The sequence below is a fragment of the Cololabis saira genome, chromosome 11, assembly GCF_033807715.1.
Source record: "Cololabis saira isolate AMF1-May2022 chromosome 11, fColSai1.1, whole genome shotgun sequence".
Lineage (NCBI taxonomy): Eukaryota > Metazoa > Chordata > Actinopteri > Beloniformes > Belonidae > Cololabis > Cololabis saira.
The window spans coordinates 25,445,329-25,462,205 of NC_084597.1; the positions used below are offsets into that span (position 1 = coordinate 25,445,329).

Here is a 16,877-nt window from a genome sequence, read left to right on the forward strand (position 1 = left end):
AGGATGCTCTACTGATTTATTGCAATAAAGATGCAGTAAGTAGAGCTGGTCTACCTTTCTCGTAAGGGGTTATTTCACAGCAGCATGCAGCAATCACATTAAATTTTGGTATTTGGGTTCTGCTTTAGCTGAATAATCTTTAATTTCTACCAAGCATGGACATCAGAGCAACTAGTGGTCATGTGTACTGTTACCAGAGGCAGCAGCATGGTTTTCTAAGTGTTCCAGCAATGCTTCTTCACTGCAGTAAAACCATGCAACTTGACTTGCTGTCACAGAGCCAGGTCTCCAGTCCTTTTGGTCATTTCATGCCAACTGTATGGTTGGTATGGATTGCCTGCTAATGCTAAGAGCGGCAACTATTCCGTTCACTGTTTCACTGTACTGGCTGATTGCATTATGGCTAGGGTTGCCACCTTTCAGAAATAGAAATAAGGGACGCCCTGATTTCAGCAGCGCAGGAGCCAAAAAAAAAGCACCAAAAATTCTAAACTGAATAAAAATGTGTTTATTTTATATGAAAAAACAAAATGCTTTGATTTAAAATTTAAAGTGCTTTAATAGCATTGAACTTGCATGACTGTACAGACAGACAACCATACTAGCAGCTGAAATATCAGCCCAGATGTAGAATATACATACAGGTGAAGAATATGGTGTAAAAGTTAATTTATTTCAATAATTCAACTAGAATATGGTGTAAAAGTTCATTTATTTCAATAATTCAACTAGAATATGGTGTAAAAGTTAACTTATTTCAATAATTCAACTAGAATATGGTGTAAAAGTTAATTTATTTCAATAATTCAACTAGAATATGGTGTAAAAGTTAATTTATTTCAATAATTCAACTAGAATATGGTGTAAAAGTTAACTTATTTCAATAATTCAACTAGAATATGGTGTAAAAGTTAATTTATTTCAATAATTCAACTAGAATATGGTGTAAAAGTTAAGGAAAATACGGTACAAATCGTGTCCCGTATTAGTTAAATACGGGACGCAACATTTTTTTCTCAAATAAAGGACAATTCCGTATTTTACGGGACGGGTGGCAACCCTAATTATGGCACACACTTTGCATCATAGACGAGTTACTTGCACTTTAGAATTCTTTTCATCCATGCATTTTTTTTCGCTCACTCTGGATTCTGTAATGGTTCACCTATTGAATACTGTGTGGAAAACTGTTAACAAAATCAGTATGTTAAAGTATGCGGTTTTGAAAGTGGTTACACTATAATCATTTTGTAGTTATTCTGATACGTTACAGAATCTTACATCTGGGTATCATTACTTCCTCCAGTTCTCCTGCTACAATTAAAGAGGAAACTTGACACTTCCGTGAAGCACATTCACCTCTTAACATTTTACGAGATGATTTGGATGTGGCTGTTTAGGATTGTCAGTAGATGTATTCAAATGGTCTCTCTTTACTTTAGATTTTTTGGGTCATTATTGGTCATTATCATTTATCCAGTAGGTTTAATGTACAAACATAAAAAAAAGAAGTGCTAACATAGACACATAGAAACACACATAAATGAAATGTTTCTCCTCTGTTGCACCGTTTCCAATGATATGCATATTTTGTGCGCCTGTCTGTTTACGTGCTCCCCAGGGGTGAGTCTGCTGATTCCAGCAGGGGCCATTCCTCAGGGTAGGGTCTACGAAATGTACGTGACAGTTCAGAGAAAGGACAACATGAGGTATGCAGAGCCGCTTGCAATTTCAACACCCCAGAGCTGTGTTTATCCCGTCAGCTCTGTCATGTCATACATGCGCAGAGACTCCTGTCATACTGTCACTAGACACCATGTGCGTGCTTGTTTCCTTGTTCACCTGTAGGCCCTCGGTCGAAGACGGCCAAACAGTGCTGAGCCCTGTGGTGAGCTGTGGGCCACCCGGGGCCCTGTTGACGCGGCCCGTCATCATCACCATGCACCACTGTGCCGTATGTGACGGCCAACAGGATTGGCTGATCCAGCTCAAGAGCCAGTCACAGCAGAACCAGTGGGAGGTGAGATGTGGGATTCAAAGTGAGACTGCTGCTACAGTAGCTTCTGATTTCTGTCAACATGGTCAAAAATAAGCTTTTGACAGTCCTTTAAAGTATTGGCATCTTGTTCGGCAACTTATAATAAGATTCACAGATTGGAATTATAGTAGAGAGCAAGAAAAAGGTTAAAGAGACCAGCTCCCCCTGCTAATGCAACTAAGCCTGGTTGCATAGAATAGGAGGAGACAGATTTTTCAATATATTAATGTCTTTGTTGTAGCTTTTTTTATCTATGTGTTCTGATGTGTGTAAATGTACAAATGAGTATTGTTTTTGGAATCCCTTAGCTTAAATGATGAGTCTTGGTTATAACTTGGCTTGCTATTATTTACCGTATTTCAGTGTTCCCAGTCCAGATCCTTGACGGCTGCCGCCCTGCATCTCCTTGATGTTCCCCTTTTCCAATAGTCCTGTTTGATGATGATCCATTTATTTGAATTAGGTCTATTGGAGCAGGGAAACATGCAGAGCAGGGCCCTCAAGGTCCTGGACTGAGGAACACTAGATTATTGTCTTCATCCCTTTATTCTCTTGTAGGGATGCCCCGATACCATTTTTTTTCACACCAAATAGTATTTTAATTTGTATACTCGCCGATATCGAGTACAGATACGATACTTCTACCACAAAAATAACTAGGCTAAAAATGCAATGAAAAATGCAATGAATTGGAAGACGGGTTTTATTTGCAACAGAAATTCAATTTTAAACAAAACTCAGCCTACCGGCCTTTCCTCCGCGGCCCAGTCTCGCTGGGAGCGCGCATCCCCCCCGGCTACGCGCCGCGCCGACAGACCGCAGTCTGCCTTGCTTCTGTCGTCGTCCCTTATTTTGAAATATGTCCACACTGCTGACATCCCATTTGCATTAATTGTCGCTATCTTGCCTGAAATGGCGCTGCCAGTCTCACTCATGGGTATCAGTCTCTCCTCATCGCTACGCTAAGCTTAGCCGACTAGCGGCTAATCGGAACAGCTGGCTGAGCAGTGGCGGCTGCTCAGCCGCCAGGCTGCACACTCACCCGGGGAGCCGCGGGGCGACTCAACATCTCCCCTAGAGTCACTAATCAGTAACTACAACAACAATGAAGTGGTATCGGTGCGTGGTATCGGAGAATTTTTGTGAGTACGAGTACTGTATATAAGAGAGCAGTATCGGCCCCGATACCAGTATTGGTATCGGGGCATCCCTATTCTCTTGTCACATACACGAATACTGCCATGCTTAGAAATTGCCCAATTACGAGATCATTTGTAGAAACTGTGCTTCCAGCTTCATCAAAAAGGATACTCCTCAGTAGTAAACTTTTCATCTTTACTACCCAAAATACCCTTCAACTGCTGACAAACGTAGCAGCTGAGGGTATAAGAATTATACAATATTTTTCCGACTCAAAAAGAGAACAGGTACCAGCTACTGTTCACTGCTTAAACATATTTGTCAAGCAAGTTTGTGCAGAAAGCAGAATGAATAGTACTGATTAAGTTATACAAAAATGTGACTACTCCATATAGATTTGATTCAGAAATATTACGCAAGGATACATCTAGTTAACATCAATGTATTTTTATCATAAGACTCTTCCAGGTCTTTTAAGTAAGATTATTTTCAAGAAGTGACATGAGTTATAAAGATAAATAAAAAAAAAACAACTAAAAAACACTCTCCAGCTACAGTAGCTTCACATGCCATGGGGACATTGATGAATTACTTCGGGGGTATCCAATAAAGAGCAGTGTAAACTGAGTATCCTTTAAAGAAGAAATAACTATTGATTAAATCTTTGACCCATCAGAGCTACTGATGGTAATATGTGCAATGACTTCAGCTTCCTTTATGAGCCTCTTTTCCCCACTGAGGCCAGCCTCCACGCTGCATGAGTGAAATATTGCTTTATGACTCTGTCAACATCTGTATTCATCTCTGCAGTGAAAACAGGAAGGAGTAATTCACAGATATTTATATTGAGAATAATCAGCTCATCCAGGATGGTGCACCCCTCCCCCCCATTCAAAGCACACAAATTCACACTTTGTCATTGAAGAAACATGGTGTTGTGATGATGACAGCAGGTCATATAATGAGGAACATGTGGGACTTTCTGCTTCAGTAATTCCCCTCCAAAGAGGAAAGAAAGAGAAAAAAAAACATCAGCTGATTAATTCAGTTTGTGAATAAATTAAAGTCTGTGTGTTTTGTGCTTGATTGTTTTCATTATACTCATGTTGTCTATAAGAAGTAGAAACCTACTTTTTCCACAATGTGTTCCAATTATTCCCCAATAAGGAACCCTGGTGCCATCCCACAGGACCAGTTAAAGAGTCTAATGATCCACCTTAGTACTGCTGTTAAACGGTCTAGCTCTCAATAAAACGCTATAATTCCTGTTCTGCCTCTAATAATGCGCTGAACACCGGCATGCTGCTCACAGGAGTGTTTGGATTAGAGGGAGAATGACAGACAGACAAATACCAAGAGAGATGAAGAGCGGGTGAAAGACAGAAAGACATTGAGGGTTGCATCAATCACCTCAGACCAGACTATGTTAATGAAACAGAAATGTGTATGGCCATTAGCGCTTTTACAGGGGTTAACTACAAATGGTCTGGATGCTCCCTGTTCCATTATCCGACATGCATAATAGCAGTGTCACACAACGTTAGACACGAGGAAACGCACATGAACTGTTGTTTCACAGGAACACATCTCTTATGAAAAGACCATGACCTTAACTGTACTTTCCTAATTAAAAATAATTATCAATTACTCCAGTTTCAGTTAACTGAACATAAACTTAACATAAAGCTGAATAACAAAGAGAAAAAATTTATTAAAAAGGATGTTTTGGATGTTTTTCCCCCGCTGACCAATAATGATGAATGACGACAACTGTGGCCAATATCATTTGTTACTGTGAAAAATATTTTTTAGGTTAATTATGGCTTGATTTTCATTCACAAAATAATGCAAAAGCAACTAAAACAAAAGTTTAGTCAGTACTAAAGCTTGTAAACTTTTTTTTTTCTTTATAGCCCACAAAGGATCAATTCCTGTTTTGGGGGATTTTTGTTCATTCTGCAAAACTATTCTCAGTCTGTGAGATTCTTACGCTGTCCTCCATGCATAGCTGTTTTAGGTCTGTCAAGAGATTTTTAATGATGTATAGGTCAGTTTGTGCCTCTTTGAGAAGTCCATTGAGGATTTTAAATGTTTGGGATCATCAACCTGCTGTAGAAGTCATGTCCTTTTCTTCTTTTAGATGTTTACAAATGGCGTGATGTTTGCTGGTGTCTAATTCGATCTATTCTTTCCTCTAACTGACATGTTCCCCTCTAACATTGGCTGTAATACAAGCCCAAACCATGATCTACCCCTGCGTTAAACAGTTTGATGCCGCAGGTGTTCTTGTCATGAAGTCATCTACTTTTTTCCTCCAAATATAACATTCCTCCATGCTGTGAAAAAGTCTTTTTGTAAAGTCATCGGTTTACTCAACTCCTAATCGCATCAGATTAGTTTCAACAATCATTTTGCTAAGATCTAAGGTTGAACTTTGCAATGACAATGTATGATAAGTTTTTTGTCTGATGATACTTGCTTGAAGGTCATATTTGTACAACGCTGCTTTAAAGTCCAAGTCTTTCACAAGGCCTCTTTTTAACCAAATAGAGGTTTTGATTTGCCTTTTTGCTACTTATCTTAAGAGCTGTTATTTCTGAAAGTTTCCCTGGTCTTGCTGATGTTAACTTGACCTCCATTACTGCTTTGTGAGCATCAATTATTTTAATATTCAGAGCGCCAGGCCTCTGCTTTCTGGAGCCTATATAGCTGGCTGTTAACCAGATCAGTTCATCTTCAAATTAGTAAATTTTTTACAGTAAAAAAGTATATTTCGAGTGCACTAAACAAATATGATAAATTTCAACAAGTTGCAATGTCTGATTATCTCTAGAATACTGAATTCCTGATATTTCCTCTTCATTATTCCTGTATTTTGGCCCCACATGCAAACCAATTACATGCATAAATCTTGTTTTCTTTGTAACTTTTTTTTTTTTTTCTTGTTAGGATATTGTGGTAGTAGGAGAGGAAAACTTCACCACACCATGCTACATCCAAATGGATGATGAGGCTTGCCACATCCTGACAGAGACGCTGGGCACATACTGCCTCGTGGGCCAGAGTCTCAGCGCTTCAACCATCAAGCGCCTCAAACTAGCCATCTTTGGTCCCGTCACCTGCCCTGCCATGGAGTATCACATCAGAGTCTACTGCCTGGATGACACGCAGGATGCATTCAAGGTACATGGGCCACAGGCAGGGGCGTCAATTCAGTATGGCAAGGTACGGCAGCCGCCACACCTTTGCTTCAAGGGAAAATGTAAATGTTTGTTTTTTAAATACATTAATGGAATTACTCTGTGTCTATTTGTATTGATTATTCTATTACTTAATACATATAGAATAACTACAAATGCAAATCAGAACAATATGATCGATTTCACTAGTTATTATACACTGCAAAAACTCCAAATCTTAAGAATATTTGTCTCATTTCTAGTTAAAATGTCTCCTTTTTAGTAAAAAAAAATCTCATTACATTTAAGACAAGACTCAAAAACAACCATTTTCACCTGTTTCAAGTAGATTTCACTTAAAATAAGTGGAAAAATCTGCCAGTGGAACAAGATGTTTTTGCTTGTAATGAGAAGATAAATCTTCCCACTGGCAGATTTTTCTACTTATTTCAAGTGAAAATTTAGTTGAAACAGGTTAAAATGGTCAAATAAGTTATTTTTCTGGTGATGACTCTTGTTTTAAGTGTAATGAGATTTTTTGACTAAAAATGAGACATTTTAACTAGAAATAAGACAAATATTCCTGGTAAGATTTTGAGTTTTTGCAGTGAGCGAAACTGCATTTGAAAAAGTTCAAATTGTCTTGACCACACAGATAAGCTACATAGCAGACTTCTGTGATGAGTATTTGCTGGACGTGTTGATTGATACTCTAGTTAAGTTCTGTGACTCGTAACCTTGCCATACCTTAGTTTGACTGAATTGACGCCACTGGCCACAGGTGTTATGCATGTTGTTATTTTTTACTTCTGATGTCTGTGAAAGGTTGTTTGAGTAAAATTAAATGTTTGTAATCAGATTTGTGAGTTTTCATTATGAAATCATTGTGATTTTGTCTGTGTGCAAAATGAGAACCCTTCGTGCTGGTGGGTCACACTGAGGGGAGATTGCTGCTTGTATTTGAAAAACGTCACTCCTTGAAAGACACGGCGCCTGCATCAATGCAATAAACCACAGATATTTTTTTCTGCCTCTTCCTCTGTTGTTGTCTCATCACCTCAATTCTCTTTAATACCTGGATGCACCTACATGGAGGACAGATAAGGAAGGATTATTGTACTGAAGGGGGATATTGGACACAGTTATTAAGTTTGGGAATGAGTAATGAGAAGTGATAGTGATCGTGCTGTGCAGACATTAAAGTCAGGTTCAGATTTGAAGGTCTCAAAACTGTCATGGCAGGCAAAATATATTAGAAGTTTTTGAGGCCAGTGTGCACTGTTTTAATAGTAATAAAGTGTGTCATTGTGTTTCCAGGAAGTTCTGCAGATGGAGAAACAGATGGGTGGGAAATTGTTGGATGAACCAAAGACTCTCAGCTTTAAAGACAGCACCCATAACCTGAGACTCTCCATCCACGACGTCCCCCACACGTTGTGGAAGAGCAAGCTACTAGCCAAGTACCAGGTAAACTGGTGATGATATCTCCTTTCAGAATGAGAGCAGCAACAGCACCAGATGTTGTCTAAGCTGGTCCTCCGTCCTCTGCTTCTCTCTGCAGGAGCTCTCTTTTCAGCAAGTATGGGATGGGTCACAAAGGAATCTCCACTGTTGCTTCACCCTGGAGCGTTTTTCTACAAGCACGCTGGACCTGACCTGCAAGATATGTGTGCGCCAAGTTGAAGGAGAAGGACAGATTTTTCAGTTGGACACAACACTATCAGAGGTAGAGGTAGTGTTGTTTCACTTAAAGCTGGTGTATACTATGCTGTTAACATGAATACACCAGCTTGTTCTGGTCTAAAGATAAAGCAGACCGATAATGTCCCCTCTTGAGACAGGAATCATTATTTCTATATGTGTGCTGTAATCCAGGCTGTGCTGCGGCAACGGTAGTGTGACTTCCCTACAGAAGTGCTCCAAGGTGTTTGCACCTCTTTTTGGACACCCAGTGATTTCACAAGATGAGCTCAGTATATTGGATTTGTTGAATATGAGTGAATATGCATCAATGTTGTTTTGAATCTTTTAAAATCTTCCTTTCACTTAAATTTTGTCAGTTGAGAATGCAAAATATTGATTTCCTGTAAAAACCTTATATCCAGTACTGGAGTTGAGAGGGGATGAGGGGGGATGGCATCCCCCCTGAAATAAAAAGGGTCAAAATCATCTCCCCTTTCCATCCCTTATGTCATTTCATCAATGAATGTGGTTTTACTGCTATTTCAACATTTAGAGTCATCACCAGAATAACAACACCAGAAAAATAACTTATATGACAATTTTCACCTGTTTCAAGTAAATTTTCACTTGAAATAAGTAGGAAAATCTGCCAGTGGGACAAGATTTATCTTCTTATTACAAGCAAAACAATCTTGTTCCACTGGCAGATTTTTCTACTTATTTCAAGTGAAAATCTACTTGAAACAGGTGATTTTTTTTTTCAAGTGATGATTCTTGTTTTAAGTGTTATGAGATTTTTTTTACTAAAATGAGACATTTTAACTAGAAATAAGACAAATATTCTTGTTAAGATTTTTAGTTTTTGCAGTGATCCATTTTACTTATCCTGTGAAGGACAGAGTCATATTGATAAGTTCAGAAAACTGTTTTTTATTGTTGTGTTTTGATGTATTTGATGTAAGCCCAGTGGATATTTAAAGCTTACAGAAGGCTGCATTTAACTGCTGCTATGTAATTATTTTCTGTCCTTGTTTTGGTCAGTGCTATTATTTGTAATATATTATATTATTTGTAATCAGCACAAATTATCTGTCCCCATATGATAAAATCCACCATCCCCCCTGATTTTATTTTACAATTCGAGTACAGCTTATATCCATCAGACTTTGTTAGTAAGAGTGTACAAGCACACTCTCTTAACATAAAAAATAAGAGTATAGAGTGAATGGCTGTTATGATCCCAATGCATTAGTTTTCCTTTATGTGACACGTTCGATGGTTCAAGAGCAGAGAATGTGCTCAAAATTGCTCCATAAAGGATCTTTGTGTATTTTTAAAAGTAGCATGAGTGAAAGACTTAACTGAACTTAGGATCTATCATAGTTCTACCTCGTCATTTTGCAATGTTGCCACGAACCTCAAGGGGTTTTGAAGACGGGAAGTATCAACCCTGCTGCCTTCACCTCGTCCTGCCTTTCACAAGCCGGTGCAGACAAGAGAGGGCCGCACACGGGGATAATCACTCTCTACTCATGCTGTACTTTCTTTACAAAGGACATTTGTCCAGGAGAATAGCGCCCGAGAGATGGAAGAGCATTTGGCTTTGTGCTCAGTAATGAGATGAATTGTAGTACATGCGGTGCAGAGCTCTGTCCCTGCCTGGCCTTCGTTCATCCGTCTCTGGGTCGCGATCCCGTTTGTGTTGCTACAGTATGTCTCAAGCACTAAATCCTCAGCATGGAATATATTTAAAATCATTTAGTTCACATCTTGTGATGAAATGAATAGTCTGGATTTTTTTTACAACAAAAGAATAAATCTATTATAACTACGTTAGTTTTTACTTTGTGAAATGTTAGATTATGCCAGCGCAGCCTGAGAATAATGGTCCAGCTATGATCTGCATGCCTCTTTCAATTCATATTGTAATCTTTTTGCAGGATTCCCAGAGTATCGACACATCCCTGCTGGACCCTGCCAGCAACATCACCACACTGGTGGGGCCAAATGCCTTTCGTATCCCCGTTTCTATTCGACAGAAGCTCTGCGGCAGCCTGGACGCACCGCAGACCAGAGGAAACGACTGGCGGATGTTGGCCCACAAACTTAACCTTGACAGGTGGGAAGACGAGTGAGATGGTGACTCAATGTTATGCCATAAGTGATGACAAATCTGGCAACGGGAACTGGCTGTCTAAAGTGAGACGATGACTCACATTTATGCCATGAGTGATCAGTCTGGCTAGTGGGCTGTTGTCAGGCTTTACTTATTTAGTTATTTAACACAGTAAATGATGTCAATATGAATAAATACTAAAAAAGCTGCACAAGTGCAACTTTAACTACCAAACAATCATCTTCATTTGAAGCAGACATCAAGAGTGCATGGGGGAAATTGTAGATAGCTAATCTATTTTTAATTTGATTGTGATTGTTCTGCAGGAAAGTGATTCATTTTGATAAACATCAGCTGAATTGAGATTAATTGAGTTGGAGGGAACTGAGAAAGACAAAAGCAAAAAGACGGGGAGATACGGCGATGCTCCTCTTTTCAAAACGTCACCCGCGTGTCTTTGATAGTCTTGTGTGTTTGTGTGAGTGTGTGTGTGTGTGATGGAGGTATAGCATGCATCCATTTATAAGGTCCCAGCTCAGCGGGGAAGCCTTATCACAGGCAGCAGCTGCAGACTGACGAGACCGCATACTGAGTGCAGGGTGGGAGAGGGAGAGGGCAGGCAAGGGACTCGCAGCTTACAGCGAAGATGCTTACATCTCAATAGTGTTCTTACAGAGAGTAGCGCATTCTTTTTTTTTTCAATCATTTTTTTTATTACTTTAAAAGTCATGGAGATCTTTGAGCAAAAAGTTCTGAAAGGTTGTTTTTTTTTTTAAACTAACAGAAGCTGAAATGAAATGTATGCACATGATTACAGCGTTCTGAATATATAGTAAAGCACAAAAGTACAAGTTAAAGTGTGTTAAAGTCCCTTTGCATTCTGTCAGTATGAAAGAGAATGACGAGGATATCCAGAGCCTACAGGGAATCCCTGAATTTAATGAAGTTGAGCAAGTAATCTTTCCATGAAAGCAATACTCTGAAAATAATTGAAATTTTCTTTTATCGATGGAGGCTCAGCGGAGAAGCATGAGTGTATTAAGTTCTTATGGACAGCAGTCAAATCTGTAAATAGGATTTTCCTGCAGATTATCTGGCGTTCTCACTGAGGGTAAATAAGATGTGCAGCAACGCAAATTGTGTTTACATGTTAGTTTCAAGGCCCAAATAATGTCTCAGTTAAGTTGAAAACCCTGGTCCTCCAGGGTGCAATTCCAAGAATCCATTCCCTAAAAGGCACTGTCAGAGCTTGAGAAGTCTAATTCTGCTTTGAAGTGATATTTTGAGATTCAATTGATCAATAGTTTTGCATGAAATCTCCAGGTTGAGTTAACCTTAGTTCGTGTGTTAGATTAGCCATCCAGGCATTTCCTATCCGCTTCATCTTGTCCAGAGTCATTGAAAGGCAGCAGCCTATCCTTAAAATGTACCAATGTTAAAAAAGTAACCGTGTGTCTCGAAGGTTATGATGCTAGTACAACCACATCTCATTGATTTTAAACATGTTGCTTCAGATCTGAATGGGTTTATTCTAGTAAATCCACATATCTCTTTTCGTTATTTGTCTTCTTTTTCTGACCTATTCCTCTCGGTTTACTTCATGTAGGTATCTGAACTACTTTGCCACCAAATCCAGTCCTACGGGTGTCATCCTGGACTTATGGGAGGCCCAACATTTCCCTGATGGCAACCTCAGCCGCCTTGCCCAGGTACTGGAAGAGATGGGACGCCATGACAGCCTTGTTCCTTTTGTGACTGAGCATTGACATCTGCCCATCTGGGAGTGTGACAGTCAAGAGTGGAAGAAGACACACGTGCAAAAAAAAAGAAACGGAAAAAAAAAACAGAACAGTCATTTGACATTTCACTGACAAATGATGTTCACGGTGACAAATGCTGCCTGAGTGTCCTCTCAGAATAGAAAGATTACAGCCAGGTTAACTTGCTACTTACTGTAGCCATGACCCAGTAAAACATTGGCAACAATGGATTTAAAAATCTGGAAAGTAAACACACATCTTTGCCAGTCACTTCTCTGGCTGTCCCTTTCTCAAACTACAATGTGACATTTTTGGCTCCAGTTTTCTGTTGAGATGGCTGTGTGGGTATTTGGATGTACTGTATGAATGTTGACAATATCTTTACAGTATCGAAGAGTTACTGACACAGCATGAGAGGTCAAAGGATAGAAGGAGGAAGACTTGATGAGAGGTGGAATCGCTCACTTTCACAGATCAGTTTCCATAGCAACTCCAAGGAATTGTATTTGTTCTGTGATGACATAGTATTTAATAATATCCCTATTTATATGTATCTTTTTCTTTCATTCTGCTTGTTATTGAATTCGTTGCAGAATAATTTCATATAGTTGTGTTTTCATTGTTTGACGGTTTCACAGCCCCATCTGCTGGACATCTGGTGCAATTACGTCCCATCCAGTTGGCCTTATACAGTATACTGTATAATAACAGAAGGAGATCATTCAATTTGTGTTCCTGTTGTAATTACTTTTAATATTTTTAGTCATGTATAATTACTGATTTTTCAGTCATGCGATTATTTTATATTATTGTCTTTAGGATTTAAAAAAATGTTGCATTGCTTATTTTTGGTGCTTATTTTTGCTGTTTTTGCTTTTTACTGACTTTTTTTAAGAGAATTTGGATGATTACAAAAGTCTAAAAGGAGAGACCAAGAAAATATTAGGCGGAAAAACGAAACTACATTTTGACTAAGGATTTTGATTTGTATATTGTTCAGACTTTATCATTTACTTGGCAGACTCCAATTGAGGGAGATATTGTAATCACGCAAGTATATTTTTGTAGGACCAATGCAGAATAAATCAGCTACTTTTTAACCAAATAACTGATATCCAATGTTTGAGGTTAAATTTAATACAGGAAGCGCCCAACTAAATACTGTCATTTCATATGTTCAGAAATAAATCACATTCATCTGTACTTTTGGAGAAAAGTGGAGACTTGAACTCAGACTTTGATGTTTGTATATTAAATGACGGAAGCCATCACTGTTATGATGACAGATTATGTTCATAAAGATTAGTAATCATTGTAAATGCTTTCCTGTATGCAACGATACTTGCAAAAGTTCAGCTGTTCTGTGTAGTTTGATTTTTTATATTTTAACTTTTTTTTTTAATCGCCATAGTCCCAGTTTTCGTAAAGCTGTCTATGCAATTTTTGCATCCTTTTGAAACAATCTTTACATTCTCATTGGGCTAGCCTTTGCATTCACTCGTTGTTCTTCAGCTTCATGATTATTATTGTGTATAGTGAGAATGTAGCCTGTCTGTTTCTGGCACTCATGGGTTTCCTTGTAATAGCTTGTATTTCATCTATCAAGTTCTTGTACAAAGTGTAAGAAAGAATTTTTAAGACTAATAATAAATTATATTTATATGCAACATTAAACAAATGGGCCGTGCTTGTTTGTGAGAGTATTAACATTCATCTACAGAACACAGAGTTGTTTTAATGGGGAATGTTGTTCAAATCCACTCACACATAAATGCCATCATGGCAGACAAATGTATACAATCTGTTCAAAGACACATTTTAACATTATTCCTGCAAGGCAATAATTAAAGAGTTCACACTGACTTTGTACAAATGAGTTGTGGGCGGATAGAGTAGGGTGAGAAGAAGAACAAGACCTGCGCTCAGGAAGTCTAATATAAAACTGAGTATTAACAAGATGTCTCAGTTTAATATCACAGCAAAGTATATTTAAAAATGTTGAACAGGAGGACCATGCAATGACTTGCAAATTACATTAAGCCAAATTTTATTCTCAATAAAATATTGCAATGTTCAAACAGAAGGAAAAAAAAAGGTAACACGTTTTGGCCCCGAGCAAACGGTAGCGGTTTCAGATCATGTTGATGATGTCAATAATAGGGCTTTAAGCCACATTTGTGGACAACACAGCAAAGTGTGTTCAGATTTATGGACGTGCTCCTGAACATGTGTAGTGATTTCCATTTGAGACACGGCCTTCCCGTTTTAATGCAGTGTTGCCTGAAGGCCCACAGATCCTGGCCATCCAACACTGCTTTTCAGCATCGTCCACAACTCACAGGGATTTCTCCACATTCTCGTTTGATGACATGTGCACTCTAGGATGATCAGATATTTAAAGTATTCACAATTTTACGCAGAGAAATGCCGCTCTGAAAATTTTAACAACTTGTAGGTGCTATTTTCCAGATTGTATTATTATTATTATTATTATTATTATTATTATTATTATTATTTACCTCAATTATTTTTTTGCAATTAACCTTATTAGTTTCAAAATGTCCTTCCAGGTGTTTCAGGGTAAGGCCACATACTTTCCCAGCCTGTTGTTACCCATGTTCCAGCTTCTTTAAGACATGCTGCTGCCATCAAATAAAAAAAATATTTTACATTTTTCATAAAATTATGAAAATACTTTCCATGTTCTTTGTAAATATCATGACTATACAATATTTGCAAATCATTATATTCTGTTTTCGTCCTTTATGAAATGCTTCAACTTTTTTGGCATTAGAGTTGAAATAAGAATAAGAATAATTATAATAATAATGTCAATAAGCTTGAGCTAGACATAGAATGCCTTTGGTCGGATGACAACACCGTGGATCAAGTTGACTGTAAACTCTTCATGCAGTGAGTCTCAAGAAAGAAAAATAAATCACACAAAAGCAGTTCTCACAGTAAAAAGAAAAAAATGCTCATAGAATACTGCTATATGGCTTTTTAAAAAGCAGCGCAGGAAACTCCTGTTACTCCTGATCAGAAGGACTTCAACAGTCCTGTCCTGCAGGAGTCCTTGGCCACTTGTTCCGCTTGACGCTCAGGAACTGGCAATCACTCAGCTTTCATGGAAAGCACAAACACTTGGTTGGAGGAAAGGATGGAGGCAAAGATCTCCATTGACACGATAAAGCCTTTGTTTGTCTTTTTATTTCCTGGGTTCACAGTGACCATCATCTGAGTCGATTATCCTTGTCAGTATTTTCTGGCCTGTCATTCGGTCTCTTTATATTTCCCTTTCTTCTATTGGCCAGTATAAGTGGCCTGTGCCAGTAGTAATGACGAGTCTCTGAGTGACCAGAGCATGTCTCTTGACTCTGTCACAGTTTGATGTCTTGGGATTCTAACATCTTTGCCAGAGTCTTCTTCACCCGCAGGGCTGTGAGGCGACACGGTGGGTTGTGAGTCCAACATTCTGTCATCAGTTTTCCCATCTGTCTTAAACACTAAAGACACACATAGACATAGACGTCAGAGTTCAGCGGCATTTTAAACATGTTAGTCCACACATAGTCCATTTATTGAGATCTTTCAAACCTTTAAAATGAAGATTTTGGATGTCATCAGAATGTATGAAAAAGTCATCATCCCATCTTTCACTCACTTTCTAGCAAATAACTTATCCTCTAGTGAGATTTAAAGGGGAGAAAAGCAGACGTGTGGGACACTGGCCCCTACATTTAGAAACTCTTGTGGCTTTGTTATGCTGTGATTCAATTCTGCTGGCATGCTCTGGAGCATCCTTTTTGAGGGAAAAGCCATTACAAATCAAAGCAGAGTTGTTCAAAGTATATAGTGTAGTGCAGGGGTATTCAACTAGATTCGGCCGGGGGCCACATCTGCAAAAGGACTGTATGGAGAGGGCCGCACAATTTGAAAATGTGGGGGTTTTCAAAATGTATTTTGCACTCAAAGACGAAGACTTATGTAAATATAATACATTTATATTATACATTTGAATATATATCTAGTTTGCATATGAATTATGTATTAATTGTCTCAAGATTTAGTAATTGTGAATGTTAAATATAATATTCAGATAAAGAAATATTATTTTGAATGCAAGTTCATTTTGAAACCATGCATTGTGCAAACTTAATGAAATTGATATTGACCTACTTTTAATAAAACACGCCGACAAACGATGTCGCCGACAACGACAAAGCACCACTTTCCACCAAGATTTCCTTATTTGAATATTATATTAAGCATTGAGCACAACCATTTTAGTCCATAGTAGCCAGTTATAAAAATATTATTAAAAAAAAAAAAAAAAAAAAAAAAAAAAAAAAAAATTCAACAAACACCCCCTTTTTTTAAATATGACCAGGTACCACATAAAAGCTCCTGGCGGGCCGCATGTGGCCCGCGGGCCGCCAATTGAATACCCCAGGTGTAGTGTATACCAATGGAAAAGGTTTGAAATCACTTTTGCCGAAAGACAAACCATTCTCACCCTCAAGTTAACACATAAGGATGCGTGGTAAGTTCTCCTCCTGATCATATTATAATACAAAGTGTTATCTGTCGTGGTTATCATTGTCAGAGGGGGTATTTTAACCCAAACAAAATATGAATTTGAGTAAATAGAGGGCTTAAAAGTCACTGCCCATCTACATCACCACTATTAAGGGTAATTGCTGATATAAAAAGGAGCATCCAGGGCAGGATTTGAGTGAGAATATGTTTGAATAGAGGTCAAATCAATTATTTACAAATATAAAGAATACCTCGCTGCTCCAGTGATTAGAAATTGAAGGTCTTAGTTTTTTAATGCAGACAACCTCTCTCATGTCCTCATAGGAAGGGTCGGTGGGAACAAGGTCATGATAGGGGAGCTGATACTCCTCCACAATGCCTGTAGGGACAATAGAAAGGCTTCAGAATCAGTGATCAAACCA

General features: G+C 38.4%; 2 protein-coding genes across 4 annotated transcripts in view; one reads left to right on the forward strand and one right to left on the reverse strand.

Moving 5' to 3' along the window:
* unc5cb (unc-5 netrin receptor Cb) overlaps positions 1-13,579 on the forward strand; it is a 133,315-nt gene extending 119,736 nt beyond the window's left edge. For both annotated transcript variants that reach the window (XM_061734157.1, XM_061734158.1), the window contains 7 exons: positions 1,622-1,709; positions 1,849-2,020; positions 6,128-6,361; positions 7,675-7,824; positions 7,919-8,083; positions 9,981-10,159; positions 11,763-13,579. In XM_061734157.1, the coding sequence (XP_061590141.1) occupies positions 1,622-1,709; positions 1,849-2,020; positions 6,128-6,361; positions 7,675-7,824; positions 7,919-8,083; positions 9,981-10,159; positions 11,763-11,922 (1,148 nt within the window). In that variant the 3' untranslated portion in view covers positions 11,923-13,579. The remainder of the gene's footprint in view (positions 1-1,621; positions 1,710-1,848; positions 2,021-6,127; positions 6,362-7,674; positions 7,825-7,918; positions 8,084-9,980; positions 10,160-11,762) is intronic.
* Positions 13,580-14,858: 1,279 nt separating this feature from the next.
* bmpr1bb (bone morphogenetic protein receptor, type IBb) overlaps positions 14,859-16,877 on the reverse strand; it is a 58,870-nt gene continuing 56,851 nt past the window's right edge. For both annotated transcript variants that reach the window (XM_061734161.1, XM_061734160.1), the window contains 2 exons: positions 16,707-16,834; positions 14,859-15,422 (listed from right to left, as the gene is read on the reverse strand). In XM_061734161.1, coding sequence (XP_061590145.1) covers positions 15,297-15,422; positions 16,707-16,834 — 254 coding nt within the window. In that variant the 3' untranslated portion in view covers positions 14,859-15,296. The remainder of the gene's footprint in view (positions 15,423-16,706; positions 16,835-16,877) is intronic.